The sequence below is a fragment of the Mesoplodon bidens genome, assembly GCF_964165515.1.
Source record: "Mesoplodon bidens genome assembly, chromosome: 4".
NCBI classification, from domain to species: domain Eukaryota; kingdom Metazoa; phylum Chordata; class Mammalia; order Artiodactyla; family Ziphiidae; genus Mesoplodon; species Mesoplodon bidens.
Window position 1 is genome coordinate 49,151,528 of NC_138160.1, and position 16,736 is coordinate 49,168,263.

At 39.6% G+C, this 16,736-nt stretch overlaps 2 protein-coding genes across 2 annotated transcripts in view; one reads left to right on the top strand and one right to left on the bottom strand.

The window, feature by feature from the left end:
* The window catches only part of ERCC8 (ERCC excision repair 8, CSA ubiquitin ligase complex subunit), a 58,649-nt gene extending 52,722 nt beyond the window's left edge, over window positions 1–5,927 (bottom strand). The window contains exon 1 of the mRNA XM_081233394.1: window positions 5,767–5,927. Within this exon, the coding sequence (XP_081089520.1) occupies window positions 5,767–5,843 (77 nt within the window). The 5' untranslated portion in view covers window positions 5,844–5,927. The remainder of the gene's footprint in view (window positions 1–5,766) is intronic.
* Window positions 5,928–6,023: 96 nt separating this feature from the next.
* The window catches only part of NDUFAF2 (NADH:ubiquinone oxidoreductase complex assembly factor 2), a 180,316-nt gene continuing 169,603 nt past the window's right edge, over window positions 6,024–16,736 (top strand). The window contains exon 1 of the mRNA XM_081233391.1: window positions 6,024–6,230. Coding sequence (XP_081089517.1) covers window positions 6,104–6,230 — 127 coding nt within the window. The 5' untranslated portion in view covers window positions 6,024–6,103. The remainder of the gene's footprint in view (window positions 6,231–16,736) is intronic.

Below are 16,736 nucleotides of genomic sequence, written 5' to 3' on the forward strand. Positions count from 1 at the left end.
TAAAAAATATTGGACAGAAATAATGGCTGAAAACATCCTAAGTTTGTGGAAAGATATAAATCTGCAAGTTCAAGAAGCAGAATAGACTCTAATTATGATAAACCCAAAGAAGTCCATGCTCAGACACATTATAATCAAACTGCTGAAAACTAAAAACAAAGAAAATTTCAAAGCAACCGGAGAGAATGACAAATTACCTATAGAGAAACACATGATTGAACTAACTGCAGACTCCTTTTCCGAAACCATAGAGCCATCCAGACTTATTCTAAAAGAATTTCTAAACAAAGTTCTTCAGACAGAAGTGAAGTGATATAGGAAGGAAACTTGGGATATCAGAAATGAAAAGAGAACACCAGAAATGATACATATCTAGGTAAATAGGCTATTCTTTCCTTTAAAATATGTTTGACGGTTGAAAACAAAAATTTAACACTGTCCAATGGAGTTTACAATGTATGTAAATCTAATATATAAGACAACAACACATATGGTGGAAGGTAAAGGGTGATAAGTTTCAATATATCAAATGAGGGAGTAAAATATTGATTCTCAGTAGAAAATGAAAAGTTAAGTAGGTGTTTTATAATTCCTAGAGCAATAACTAAAAAATACTATACAAAGAGATATAGTCAAAATCACAATAGATAAATTAAAACAGAATATTAAATAATGTTCAAATAACCCAAAAGAAAGCAGGAAAGGGTAAATAAAAATGTGAAGCAATCAGTACTTTCATTCACTGCTGATAGGAATGTAAGCTTTTAGAAAACTGTCAGTTTCTTAAAAAGTGAAACATATACCTAGTCATTCCACTGCCAGGTATTCACCCAAGAGAAATAAAAGCATATGCCCATACAAACACTCGTGCATGAATCTTTAGAGCAACTTTATATGTACTAGTCCCAAAACAACTCAAATGCCCATCAACAAATGAATGGATAACGAGTCATGGTATATCCACAAAATGGAAAACTCCTCAGCAATAAAAAAGAATGGATACATGCAACAGGATGGAGAAATTTCAAAATAATTATTCTGAATGAAAGAACGCTAAGAAAAAATAATTTCATTTATATAAAATTCTGAAATATACAAACTAATCAATAGTGACAGAAAGCAGATCGGTAGTTTCCTGGAGTAGTAAGAATGTGAAACAGGGAAAGAAGGGAGAAAGGGATTACAGAGTCTTGATGAAATTTTGGGGCTTATGGATGATTGTTATCTTGATTATGGTGATGGTATCAAAAGTGTATATATATGTCAAAACTCATCAAATTGTATACTCTAATGTGCAGTTTAGTGTATATCATTGTACCTCAGTAGAGTTATAAAATAAAAAAGGAGGGTATGAATTATAAACATTGCATTTTAGTGTTCATGTCTTTGCCTGTAGTCAATGACAAGGAAGAAACTGAGGCAAATGACAGTAGACATCTTCTTTGAATAAAATAGGACTGTATGTTTGTTTAGTTAAGCTAAAATATCATTAAAGAGGGGAATCTTAAAAAAAAACTACCTTAAACACTTTAACTTAAATATACAAGTAGTCCTTATTTTGCATTGTCTGATACACACGAATTTCAGTTACCATGATTTAGTTAATACCAGACCACAACAACATGGTTCAAATCTCAGTTACCATGGTATATTAACTGTGAGTAATAGCATAAAGCGCAGTGTTCAATACTTGCTTCTCAGTCCACAAGATACTATGAAAATAACATGTACATTAAAATTAGTGAGCACTTTGCATGACTTCTTTCAAAGTCTGCAGATGATCACTGTGCATTTGTTATTCAGTTCACACACAGCATTTAGTTTTGTTACCTCTGTGCCCCTGAGATAAACCCAAAAGGAATTCCACAAAAATGGATAACTGAATGGGGGAATTGGCAAACATAATTAAAGTGCACGAAAGCAACACAAAGTGATGATACCAGAAGTGAAACTCAAGTTGAATGTAAATGGAATTCAAAAGAGATAGCTCACTGCAGGAATGTTCACATTGCTGCCATTTTAGAAACTCTAGATATGCAGACTGAAGAGATCAATGAAGGTGAACTTATCGACATAAATGAGGTAAAGTGTTTGTGATGAAAAGGCTGAATATGTCCCAGAAGAAGTGATGCTGGCAGAAATCTTCACATTAAAAGAACTCTCAAGGACTTCCCTGGTGGTCCAGTGGTCAAGACTCTGCACTCCCAATGCAGGGGGCACAGGTTCGATCCCTGGTCGGGGAACTAAGATCCTGCATGCCACACCACATGGCAATAAATAAATACAAAAATAAATACATAAATAAATAAATAAGAGAACTCTCAGAGATATTTCAAGCCATTGAGAATGTAAAGGATAAAATGTTGGAATGTGACACAAATTTAGAAAGGCATGTGATAATTAGCCAAGGTAAAGAAAAGATGCTCAACTTGTAAGTTGTACAATGAGAAGACAAGCACTGCTCAAACTACTCTTGACAAGTTTTTTTTTTAAACAAATAAATATACTTTGGTTCTCATCATTTCTAATATTTTACATTACACAGATAACTGATAGTGACTTCTAGTGTTTCAAAAAAAATTTTAAAGGTCACAGAACAATTTGAATTTTCCTCACTAATTATTGAGATAACTTTGCATAGGTTTTAGCTTACACAATCAGTTTTATGGATGTGCACTACTATGCAAGGCAAAGACTGTCTGAATATTAGCTAATTTTTTGAAGAAAAATGAAATGTGCTGAACAGAGGGCCATATCATCTTTCTTCCATAAACCATACCCATATTATATACAGTCTATGATTTTCAGGGATTGTTAAAATTTGTTTTTTATTTATTAATTTATATATTTTAGTTGGGTGAAAATTTAAGACATATGCAAAGCAACTGAATGTGGACTCTTTCTCAAGCAATGGTTCTCAATTCTAGCTATACATTACAATCAGCTAGGGTGCTTTAAAAAATTCCGGTGTCCTAGACCAATTAGACTAGAATCTATGGGGTTGGAACTATAGCATGAGTATTTTTTCCAAATACCCTATGTTATTTTAAATATTCTGGCAAAGTTGAAAAAGACTGTTTCATCTTTTTACACTTTCCCCAAATCTTTTATAATAATTGTCTCAATCATATTTCATTTTGTTTTAGGCCATTTGTTTGCACTGAGTATTTCAAAAGTGGTCCATTTAGTTTTGTAAGAACAGCAACTTTTGTATTCATACTTCATCAGCTCACACTACAATGACACCATCAGAATAATAAATAAAACTAGCTTTAATAGGGTTAGGGGCAAATAATGACTTTTTGTTTTGTTTTGTTTTGTTTTGCGGTACGCGGGCCTCTCCCGTTGTGGAGCACAGGCTCCGGACGCGCAGGCTCAGCGGCCATGGCTCACGGGCCTAGCCACTCCGCGGCATGTGGGATCTTCCCAGACCGGGGCACGAACCCGTGTCCCCTGCATCGGCAGGCAGATTCTCAACCACTGCGCCCCCAGGGAAGCCCCAAATAATGACTTTTGATAAGCACACAAAGCAGTTGGTGGGAGAGATGTGCATGGGATTACTAGAGCACAGGTTTGTAACCAGAAATGTTAAGTATGCTTGGGGAATCAGTGTTTTACAGAGGAAATGAAATCTATTTACAGATGGATTAATCTGGCAATTTGGTTAGGAAACCTTCACTGTTTTGAATTTTTATTTCTTCTAATGAAGTAAGAGGTTTAGGTCACAGAATTTTGACTGTGCTAAAGAGCTATACTTAGTTGCTTCCTCAGACCAAGGACTTTTTGGAATTAAAAGACAACAAGAAAGCAAATTTTTCAGACCCTCAGTGGTGCACACGATTTACATTATTACTGATATGATAAGACCTCTGGTCATATGAGGGAAAAAAGAATAATGCTGCTTCTTTTCAAAACAGTACCATTACTGTCACTGAAATTAAAGATAATGGACAACGTCACTCATTTTCCAAACTTTACTTCGCTGATCATTAGGGAAGAATTGCAGAACTACTTGATGGAAACAAGCCACATCGTCAAAGCAGACTGACAAATTTAAGCAGACTGACAAATTCTGATACATACAAATTTTGCTTGAGTTCTTGCAGTTACTGGAATAAAAACTCTGGATATGCCTGTATGCTTTGGTTAGAGTGGATGACCTAGCTGAAAAGGAATTACTGTCAACTGTGCACTAACAGGAGTTGGAGGACAGTAGGAGATGCAACCCCAATCATGCTTAAAACTAACTAAAACATGGTAAAAAAAATTAATACTCTCTTATTTCGTTAAAACTGTATGTACTATCTAGAAACATATTTACCCATTTTAAAAGCATAATACTAAAATGTAAGGATGATACATCTTAGAACACAAAACATCATACAAATTGTGCCAAACCCTCTTCTAGGCAATGGGAATACAGGGTTTTAGAAGACAATATACCAGTAAAAAAAATAAGTATATAATACAATTTCAGTGGCAATAAATTGAATGAAGAAAATAGAGCAGAATAATGGGATGGAGAACCATTGAGAGCAAAGGAGGGATTTGGGGGCAGCAACTGACACATTTGATGGCTCCCTCTTTAAACAGTCTTCCCTCAGCGTCCATGATACCTCACCACCCTGGTTTTCCTTCAATCCCTCTGGTTACTCCTTTTCAGTTCTTCTGTAGTCTCATCTTCTGCCTAACTTCAAGTGTTGGTATTTTTCAGGTTTGTAATCACTGAACTGCTTCTCTCTTCTTACTCCACAAATAGTGTCTGGGTGATCTTATGTCCTCCTCACTTCACGTATCAACTTGCATTAAACAATCTAAATTTCTCCTGAGCATCAAACATATACTATATGCAACTGTGTCCTGCACCCTCCAAGTGAAATCTTCACAAGTTCCTTGAAAAGCAATATGGGAAAAGTCAATATGAGCAAAATTAAAGTAAAACTTGCTCCCTCTTTGGGGAGAGATGTTACCATTATTCACCCTGACATACAAGGCACATAGCTGGGAATCATTGCAGACTCTTCCTTTTTCATCATTCATTATATCCAATTAATCTCAATGGCTGGTTGATTCTTTTTCTTAGATTTTTTTCAAGTATCTTCACCCTCTTGGTCCCAACTGCCACGTCCCTGGCTCGGGCTTCCATCAACTCTCTCCTTGCAACAGTTACCTAACTTGGCTCCCAATCCTGCTCTCAACTTCAATCCATTCTCTAAGCAGATGACAAAATGCAACAGCTGTCACCTTATTCTCATCTTCTTACCACTTAACCAAGCATACAAGGCTGTTCCCCATCTAGCCTCCCCTACTTCTCCAGCTTCATCTCTTGTCAATGGCCCTCCACAATTCTCTGTTCTAGTCATGCTAAACTTTCTTCAATTCCTGGTCTACGTTCCGCCTTTAACATATTGCTGGGCACATAGTAACAGCTTACTAAATACGTTGACTAAATGAAAGAACGAATTCTTGGAAGATAGTTATTCCTTGGGAGTCGGGGGGAAGGAATAAAGTAAAATGAAAATATCCTCATTTAGATTTATAGCGCCCTCACTCGAGCCCGCGTGCGCACCCACCTGCCTACAGGTATATAAAAGCTATATATAAAAGCTATCCTATTTTCTCGAGCCGCAGAACAGAAGAGAGAGTAAAGCCCAGTTGTGGTGGAGCAAAGTGGTAATGAGGCGGTCAAGGGTGAGGCAAAGCTAACACAGCCATTGGCCCAGATTTTAACCGGAATATTAGAGAAAAGAATAAGGTTTTCTTTACCTCCGTGTGGACTCCTCTCTCCGAAGGCGAAGAGGGTCGTCCAAACCCGCTTGTCGCGCCGACAAAAACCCTAGCATCCCGTCTCTTCACACCGGCTAGCGAACTGGACGGCGCCATGACAGAACACTGAGGCTGGGGTGTAGAGTGGAGTCTTCCATTGGTCAAGCATGATGCCACCCGGCCAATGGAGAGCGTCGTTACTTGAGGGTGTACGGAAGGAGGTGGGTGGGACTCCTCCGAGTCGGTGGGCGGGGTCAGCTGCCTGGGCTTTCTCGCTTTGGTCTCAGGGATCCCCGGCAGGTCACGACACGACCTGCGCTGGAGCTGGTCGGAAGGCATGGGTTGGTCTCAGAATTTGTTCCGTGTCTTGTGGAGAGCGCTGTCAAAGGAAGTGAAGGAGCAAGTGGGCACAGACCGGTTCGGGAACAAATACTACTATATCCCAGAGTACAAGAACTGGAGAGGTGAGATGAGAGCTAGGGCAGCGGTTGGAGGGTCGAAAAACGATGTGCGGCACTTGTAATCACCAGAGTAGACAACCCGAGTTCGTTCTCCCCACAGCCCTCTCTATTCTGGCCGCTGGCTTTCAGACGGGCTCTCGGTGAACGGCCCGGCGGGTGCCCGCCGGCTCTGCGCCGCAGCGCCCGTGTCCTGAGCCCGGCCGCGGCCGCGCTAGCGTTGTATCTCCCAGCGCCGAGAGCCTCGCCGGCGGAGGGCCGCCCCCTCTGCCCCCCTAAGTGTGGGTCCTTGAGGTCGGGCGACGTAGACGGGGACAAGTCCACGGACGTCTTTTACCAAAGGGTCCCGGGAGGGGTAGGGAAGTGCCTTTCCGCCTCGCGTGACCCACTTGCGACCAGGCTGGCGCGGGGTAATTGAAGAGGTGTATTTTGAGCGCCTCCGCTCTCCTCTTTCGTGGTGTTGACCTTTTTCAGTGGCTCCGGCGTTGGCCCCAGGCGTCACCTTCCTCAAGGCCAAAACTGTCAGAAGTAGGGCCATGCACGCTGACTGTGTGGAAAAGAGATCCCCGCAAGGCTCCACGTTACCGCTCCCATGAGTTTGTACTCGCAAGACCCTGTTGCGCTGACTTGAAGATACAGGGCGCTAACCGTGTTTCTGTGCAGGAATCTTGCGAAGTCTTGATGTTTGGGGAGGTAGGGGCCATTGCTGGTCTTTGAGATCACACCACGTGGCAGTCGTCGTAAACTCTTCTGTGTTGTTCCAGCGCCGCGATGCAAAAGATCTCAGGCTTTGGGGTCAGAAAGGCATGGGTTAGAATCTCAACTTTGAGATCTAATAACTGAGGGATCACAGACAAAGTATTTGTCCTCCGCAGGTCTCCGTATCCTCACTTGAAAGTTAGAGATGATAATAATAGCAATAATATTGAGAAACACTAAGACCTTTCAAAGTTGTGTTCCATTCATTTCCCATGACTCTTGACAGAGGGCATTTCTTCTTCTTCGTAGAGCATATGTAAAGTGTATTCCTTGATTTATTACTCAAAATTGTTTTGCCTAGCCCTTTTCTGTAACTTATTTTAATATCTTAGACTTGTTTCCCTAATGAGCATTTAAACTCTATCAGGGCAGGAAATAAGTCTTAAAAGTCCACAAAGAACCTAGAATGGGGCTTCCCTGGTGGCGCAGTGGTTGGGAGTCCGCCTGCCGATGCAGGGGACACGGGCTCGTGTCCCGGTCTGGGAAGATCCCACATGCCGTGGAGCGGCTATGCCCGTGAGCCATGGCCGCTGAGCCTGCGCGTCCGGAGCCTGTGCTCCTCAACGGGAGAGGCCACGACGGTGAGAGTCCCGCGTACCGCAAAAAAAAAAAAAAAAAAAAGAACCTAGAATGGTGGTGAAGTGTTTCTTGACAGAGGAAGCAGAGGGAAAAATGTTTCTTTTCCATAAGTTGTCAGGTAACATTAAAAAAATACGAAAAACATCAGATTGACCTTTTAAAATTGAAGTATAATTTACATACAGTAACGTTCATCCTTTTTGGTGTATGGTTTTATGATTTTTGACAAATGCATACTCTCATGTATCACCACAATCAAGATATAGAACAGTTCCATCACCCCCAAAAGTCCCTCCTACCCCTTAGTATTTCATTCCCTCACCCTGCCCTTGACAACCACTTATCTGTTTTATGTTCCTACAGTTTTGCCTTTTCCAGAACATCATGTATAATAAATGGAGCTATATTGAATACAAGATGCAGTCTTTTGAGTCTAGCTTGTTTCACATGGCATAATGCAGTTGAGATTTATCCATGTATCAGTAGTTCCTTTTTGTTACTAAGTAGTATTCCCTTCCATTATATGGGTTTACCACAGTTTATCCGTTCACCAGCTGAAAGACATTTAGGTTGTTTCTACTGTTTTTGGTGATTGTGCAAAAAGCCTCTATAAACATTCCCATATAGGATTTTGTGTGAACATAATTTCTCTAGGGTGAACAGCTAGGAGTGGAATTGCTGAGTTGTGTGGTAAATGTATATATAATCAACTTTATAAGAAACTTCCAAACTAGTTGTACCATTTTGCATTCCTGCCAGCAACACATGAAAGTTCTAGTTTCACATTCTCACCAGCACTTGGTTTTGTCAGTTTTTTTGTTTTTATTTTTATTTTAGCCATTCTAATAGGTAGATAGTGTTATCTCATGGTTTTAATTTTCATTTTCCTAATGACTGAGGATGTTGAGAATCTTTTCATGTGCTTATTTGCCATCCACATGGATCTTTGGTGAAGTATCTGTTCAAATCTTTTGATCATTAAAAAAAAAATTGGGGCTTCCCTGGTGGCGCAGGGGTTGAGAGTCCGCCTGCTGATGAAGGGGACACGGGTTCATGCCCCGGTCTGGGAAGATCCCACATGCCACAGAGCGGCTGGACCTGTGAGCCATGGCCGCTGAGCCTGCGCGTCCAGAGCCTGTGGTCCACAACGGGAGAGGCCACAACAGTGAGAAGCCCGCGTACAGCAAAAAAAAAAAAAAAAAGTTTGTATTAATTTCATTTCATTCAAAATACAGTATCATTAAAGAAAGACTTAAATTAACAAAATCATATGTATTTTAAAATGGTATACTTTGTGAGTCACAGATAATGTTTATCTTATAATTTTATTATTATAATATCAAGTTGTTTTCCAAAGTGCTTATGCCAATTTATGCTTCAATTAGCTTGATATTTTGAATTCATGTACTCTTGATTGTGAGAAAATCAGGCTTTTATCAATGATGTAGTAGAATCACTGTATGCTGCTGTCTAATGTCTCTGTGTGTCTCAGTTCTTAGATTATTGAGGGCTGTGGTACAGATGTGTTATACAGTCTGTAAGTACCATTACACATTTCCTAAGCCTTCTACTATAAAGCAAGGGAAAATGTTTTTGTTTTCAAGCAAATTTTCAAAAAATAAGTCATCTAACTTTTCTATTTCCTTGATATGAAAGGTGGTTCTTTAGAGGTCTCCTTGAGTTTTCTTTGAGTTGCATAATTGAACACCATCAATGAAGAGTGTTTAAGAACCCTTTAGAGGAAATTAATTTTTCTTTTAATTCAGTTATTTACTGTGGTGCCAGTCATCAAAGAACTACTATGTTTTCTACATAGGGTTTTATTTAATAAGAGAAAATCTGTTATGTAATTCAAAATAAGTCTTGAGTATTGTCTAGTCAGCTGAATTTAAGTTTAGAAGTGTGGAAATTTTAACTTTTTTTAAAAAAGCATATTGGCATTTCAGGATAAAAAGATTATGAGTATAACATATACTTGGCATTTTTAATAGCAAAATGTTGATCGACATCTTTTTATTGAAAGTTTGCTTGCTCTATAGTAGATTATTTAGTAGAAGATTCCTCAAACTTGATCTAGAAAATTCTTTAGTTATTGCACCCTTCTTATTTGTAATTTCCCTGAGTTTTTATCCATACGATTCTATTTATCTCGTGTTTCAAAAGGTAATTCTCTTCCTTTCTAAGATAAATTCTTGTATTTGTATACTTGATTCTGGTTTTATTTTTTTTGCGGTACATGGGCCTCTCACCGCCGTGGCCTCTCCCGCCGCGGAGCACAGGCTCCGGACGCACAGGCCCAGCAGCCATTGCTCACGGGCCCAGCCGCTCCACGGCATGCGGGACCCTCCTGGACCGGGGCACGAACCCGCGCCCCCCACATAGGCAGGCGGACCCCCAACCACTGCGCCACCAGGGGAGCCCTGTATACTTGATTCTGACTGGAACCTCTTTGAACCTTGTTTTATTATTTTCACCTCCTTTTGCACATTTATTAAACATCTACACCCCTAAAAACTAACAAATTTGTTAACTGAAGAACTATTTTGAGTTGTTATTTGCTAATTGACACTGTGAATGTCCAGATTTTGGGGGTGGGGTGAATATTATACATAATATGCAAAAACACCCGTTTGGAGTATTGTGTTTGGTTCTGGATACCACAGTTTAGGAGAGATGCTTGAAAATCTTGTGTCCAGACAGGGATAGTTATGATGATAAAATTTTCTAGAAATTATATACGTGAATATTATTAGCTGTGAGTCTTGAGGAGGTTTACCCTTTGAAGAGAAGATTTACGAGGAACTTCAAGTATATGAAAAATCATGGTATAGAAAAGGATTAGGCTTGGGACTTACCTGGTGGTCCAGAGGTTAAGAATCTGCTTTCCAATTCAGGGGATGCAGGTTCAATCCCTGGTTGGTAAACTAAGATCCCACATGCCACAGGACAACTAAGCTCATGCACTGCAACTACTGAGCCCCTGCGCCACAACTAGAGAGCCCAAGTGCCGCAACTACAGAGCCCACACACTGCAACTAGAGAGAAGCCTGCACACCACAATGAAAGATCCAGCATGCCGCAACTAAGACCTGACATAGCCAAATTTAAAAAAAGAAAAAAGGAAAGGATTAGGCTCATCTGTGTAGCCTTTTAACTCAGAACTTAGATCAGAGGGTAAATGTTTACCTTTTTATAAGAAGCAACTTTCAGACTGTTAGGGCTGTGCTAGAAAAAGAAGAGAGTGCCTTATGTTTGATTGTAGCTGGGAGAATTTAGGGAGATAAGTAGCTGGAAACATTTGATCAGCACCTTGAAGGATAAATAGGGTTTCACAAAGAGTGGTAGAAAAGTATTTCTGGTTGGCACCTGGAAGGGATAGGAAATACCACAGAGATTAGAAGGTAGTCCCATGTGGGTAGACTTCAGTGTAGAAGAACAATGGAAGCTGTTCTAGTGAGGGGATAGACAAGGTCAGATTATAAAAGGCCTTGCATAGGTTTGAAATTTATGCTTCATTCTGTAGGTGGTAGGTAGCCACTGAAAGCTTTTCAACAGAGAAAAGTTTGTGTCATAATTAGAGCTATTAGAGAAATGACTCTGGAAGCCCTGGGAAAGATGAGCTAGAGGGGAAAGGGAGGGAACTAAAATTCTGTTAGGTGGGAGCATTGCTAGGTTTACCGTGATCCTGGATAGAGATCTATTTGGACTGAAGTGATGGAAAGAAAAGTTTGATTTGACAAAACTTTTGGACTTGGTAATGAATTGGACTGTTAGAAGGGGAAAGAAAAGAGGAGAGGCCAAAGTTGATTTTATTGTTTTAATTCTGGAGAACTGGTGGATGGTGGTGTACCGATTCATGCAAATAGAGGCTATAAGGGACTAATGCAAATGGAGAAGCTGGCCTTAGGCTTGGGTTGGTGGAAGAGTAAATAGAATTTGTTGCTTATAACAGGGCAACTGTATAATCAGGCAATTGTGTACTCAGATCTTCAGTTCCAAAGATGTCAGTGATTAAAATACAACTTTGGAAGCCATCTTAATAGAGGTGATCACTAAAACTGTAGGGATAGTTGGATTCAAGCAGGGAAAGAATAATAATAACATGATATTAAGAGACAGGTATTTGGGAACCCTGTCATTTCAGTGGCTTCCTGTTACCTGAGAATAAATCCAAACTACCTGGCTGGCATTCATGACCTTTGAGTCCATCTTGAAAGTGATACTTGTTTTTAGTCTAATCTTTAGATCAATGGTTTTGTAAGAAGCCTAGATATTTATGCTATTAGGAGAGCTCAAACCTGAAAGCTTACATGATTTCCTATCAGGGAGTTGAATCAGATAGTATTTAATTTTCAGCATTCAAAAAAACCCATTAAAATTAATTGAACGTAGTTATTTAAGAGCATCTAGTCTGTAACGTTGATGTTCCAAAAATGGAATTGGTTGGGGGCAAGGCAGGGATATCAGTGGACCGTAGGTAACAGCGATGCTTTCTTTTAGAATTCAGGACAAATATTTCATCAAACATTGTAGATTTATTTTTGGAACACATTTTTTAAAATTGTATAACCTTCATTAAGGCTTTTTGTAGTGAATTGTTTACACTAGGCTACTGCCAGTGATTTTCAAACTGTTCACAGTTTAACAATTATAAAATAAACCTATTCAAGTTCAGCATTTTATTAGAAAATCTTACATTCTAAAAGATTTTTTTCATTTTATCCTGTTTTTAAATGAAGCATTATTTGTACATTTATAGAAATTGTGAGCAAAGAAAAATCTGTGCTAAGATTTTAATGAAAGCATTATTGCCAAATTGTATTTTCTGTACTTTCTATATTTATATGCGTGTTTATAGATTCACATATATCTAGATTATCAGTGTGCCAGACACGTTGTTTATAATAATATTTCCTGAATTTTACATTTCATGCTTTTTGGTTAAAAGAAAAAAAAAGATGGCCTTTGAACATGGTGTTTCCAAACACTCTTGGGAAGCCAAATCAGAAAAGGTATAAACTGCACTTTAGAGGTGATCGTTTAAAATTGAGGTTTGTCAATCTAAGATTGAATTTTGTTTAAAATTGAAGGTTATTTTATATCATTTCTATGTGCTTCCTTTTTAAAAAAATTAGTTGGATTTTACCTTTTTTCTAACCTGACAATCATTTGTTTTATTTATTTATCCATTTATCTTTAACTATTGAATTATGAAATATTTCAAACATAAAAAATAGAATGATAAAACAAACCTCCACGTACCCATCACTCACTTTAAACAGTTATCAACTCATGGTTAAATTTTATTTTCTCCACACCCTGCCACCCAACTCTCCTCTTATTTTGAAGCAAATACCAAACATCACGTCTATTTACCTGTAAACATTTTCAGTATATATCCCTTGAACACAGACTCCTTTTTTTAAATATAACAATAACACCATCATCATATATAGAAATCAAAAATTCCTTAATATCATCAAATATTCTGTCCTTCACATTCCCTTGGTTGTCCTATAAAATGCTCTTATTTATTGGTTGATTTGTTTACTTAGTTTTGCAGTTGGTAAAAATTGACCTCCAAACAAAGTCTTTACATCATGATCACTAATGTTTTTTTGTTTCTTTAAATTTATTTAGTTGTTTTTGGCTGCATTGGGACTTTGTTGATGGGTGCCGGTGTTCTCTAGTTGCGGTGAGCGGGGGCTACTCATTGCAGTGGCTTCTCTTGTTGCAGAGCACGGTCTCTAGGTGTGTGGGCCTCAGTAGTTGTGGCACGTGGGCTTCAGTAGTTGTGACTCGCAGGCTCTAGAGCACAGGCTCAGTAGTTGTGGCACACGGGCTCAGTAGTTGTGGCTCGTGGGCTCTAGAGCGCAGGCTCGGTAGTTGTGGCACACGGGCTTAGTTGCTCCGCAACTAAGTATAACAAAGTGAATCAGCTATACATATACATATATCCCCATATCTTCTCCCTCTTGCATCTACCTCCCACCCTCCCTAACCCACCCTCTAGGTGGTCACAACGGACTGAGCTGATCTCGCTGTGCTATGCGGCTGCTTCCCACTAGCTATCTACCTTACATTTGGTAGTATATATATGTCCATGCCACTCTCTCACTTCATCCCAGCTTACCCTTCCCCCTCCCCGTGTCCTCAAGTCCATTCTCTACGTCTGCATCTTTATTGCTGTCCTGCCCCTAGTTCATCAGAACTATCCCTCCCTTTAGATGCCATATATATGTAGCATATGGTATTTGTTTTTCTCTTTCTGACTTACTTCACTCTGTATGACAGACTCTAGGTCCATCCACCTCACTACAAATAATTCAGTTTCAGTTCTTTTTATGGCTGAGTAATATTCCATTGTATATATGTGCCACATCTTCTTTATCCATTCATCTGTCAATGGACATTTAGGTTGCTTCCTTGTTCCGGCTATTGTAAGTAGAGCTGCAGTGAACCTTGTGGTACATGACTCTTTTTGAATTATGGTTTTCTCAGTGTGTATGCCCAGTAGTGGGATTGCTGGGTGATATGGTAGTTCTATTTTCAGTTTTTTTTTTTTTTTTTTTGCGGTACGCGGGCCTCTCACTGTTGCGGCCTCTCCCGTTGCGGAGCACAGGCTCCGGACGCGCAGGCTCAGCGGCCATGGCTCACGGGCGCAGCCGCTCCACAGCATGTGGGATCCCCCCGGACCGGGGCACGAACCCGTGTCCCCTGCATCGGCAGGCGGACTCTCAACCTCTGTGCCACCAGGGAAGCCCTATTTTTAGTTTTTTAAGAAACCTCCATACTGTTCTCCATAGTGGTTGTATCAATTTACATTCCCACGAACAGTGCAGGAGGGTTGCCCTTTCTCCACACCCTCTCCAGTATTTATTGTTTGTCGATTTTTTGATGATGGCCATTTTCACCAGCATGAGGTGATACCTCATTGTAGTTTTGATTTGCATTTCTCTAATAATTAGTGATGTTGAGCATCATTTCATGTGTTTGTCGGCAATATGTATATCTTCTTTGGAGAAGTGTCTATTTAGGTCTTCTGCCCATTTTTGGATTGGGTTGTTTTTTTTTCTGATATTGGGCTACATGGGCTGCTTGTAAATTTTGGAGATTAATCCTTTGTCAGTTGCTTCATTTGCAAACATTTTCACCCATTCTGAGGGTTGTATTTGTTTTTTTTTTTTTGTGGTACGTGGGCCTCTCACTGTTGTGGCCTCTCCCGTTGCAGAGCACAGGCTCCAGACATGCAGGCTCAGCGGCCATGGCTCACGGTCCCAGCCGCTCCGCGGCATGTGGGATCTTCCCGGACCAGGGCACGAACCCATGTCCCCCTGCATCAGCAGGCGGACTCTCAACCACTGCGCCACCAGGGAAGACCTGAGGGTTGTCTTTTTGTCTTGTTTATGGATTCCTTTGCTGTGCAAAAGCTTGTACGTTTCATTAGGTCTCATTTGTTTATTTTTGTTTTTATTTCCATTTCTCTAGGAGGGGGGTCAAAAAGGATCTTGCTGTGATTTATGTCATACAGTGTTCTGCCTATGTTTTCCTCTGAGTTTTATAGTGTCTGGTCTTACATTTTGGTCTTTAATCCATTTTGAGTTTATTTTTGTGTATGGTGTTAGGGAGTGATCTAATCTCATACTTTTACATGTACCTGTCCAGTTTTCCCAGCACCACTTATTGAAGAGGCTGTCTTTTCTCCATTATATATTCTTGCCTCCTTTATCAAAGATAAGGTGACCATATGTGCGTGGGTTTATCTCTGGGCTTTCTATCCTGTTCCATTGATCTATATTTCCATTCTTGTGCCAGTACCATACTGTCTTGATTACTGTAGCTTTGTAGTATAGTCTGAAGTCTGGGAGCCTGATTCCTTCAGCTCCGTTTTGCTTTCTCAAGATTGCTTCGGCTATTCGGATTTTTTTGTGTATCCATACAAATTGTGAAATTTTTTTTCTAGTTCTGTGAAAAATGCCACTGGTAGTTTGAAAAGGATTGCATTGAATCTGTAGATTGCTTCGGGTAGTATAGTCATTTTCATAATGTTGATTCTTCCAATCCAAGAACATGGTATATCTCTCCATCTGTTTGTATCATCTTTAATTTCTTTCATCAGTGTCTTATAGTTTTCTGCATACAGGTCCTTCGTCTCCTTAGGTAGGTTTATTCCTAGGTATTTTATTCTTTTTGTTGTAATGGTAAATGGGAGTGTTTCCTTAATTTCTCTTTCAGATTTTTTATCATTAGTGTATAGGAATGCAAGAGATACCTGTGCATTAATTTTGTATCCTGCTAGTTTACCAAATTCATTGATTAGCTCTTGTAGTTTTCTGTTAGCATCTTTAGGATTCTCTATGTTTATTATCATGTCATCTGCAAACAGTGACAGCTTTACTTCTTTTCCGATTTGGATTCCTTTTATTTCTTTTTCTTCTCTGATTGCTGTGGCTAAACCTTTCAAAGCTATGCTGAATAATAGTGGTAAGAGTGGACATCCTTGTCTTGTTCCTGATCTTAGAGGAAATGGTTTCAGTTGGCTGTGGGTTTGTCATATGTGGCCTTTATTATGTTGAGGTAAGTTCCCTCTATGCCTACTTTCTGGAGGGTTTTTATTGTAAATGGGTGTTGAAAGCTTTTTCTGCATCTATTGAGATGATCATATGGTTTTTTTCCTTCAGTTTGTTAATATGGTGTATCACATTGATTGATTTGTGTATATTGAAGAATCCTTGCATTCCTGGGATAAACCCCACTTGATCATGGTGTATGATCCTTTTAATGTGCTGTTGTATTCTGTTTGCTAGTATTTTGTTGAGGATTTTTGCATCTATGTTCATCAGTGATGTTGGCCTGTAGTTTTCTTTCTTTGTGACATCTTTGTCTGGTTTTGGTACCAAGGTGATGGTGGCCTTGTAGAATGAATTTGGGAGTGTTCCTCCTTCTGCTATATTTTGGAAGAGTTTGAGAAGGATAGGTGTTAGCTCTTTAGAGCTGCATTTTTTTTTTTTTTAATGTTGAGCCTTCTTTTAATTAATTAATTAATTTATTTATTTTTGGCTGTGTTGGGTCTTCGTTTCTGTGCGAGGGCTTTCTCTAGTTGTGGCAAGCGGGGCCCACTCTTCATCGCGGTGCGCGGGCCTCTCGCTATCGCGGCCTCTCTTGTTGCGGAGC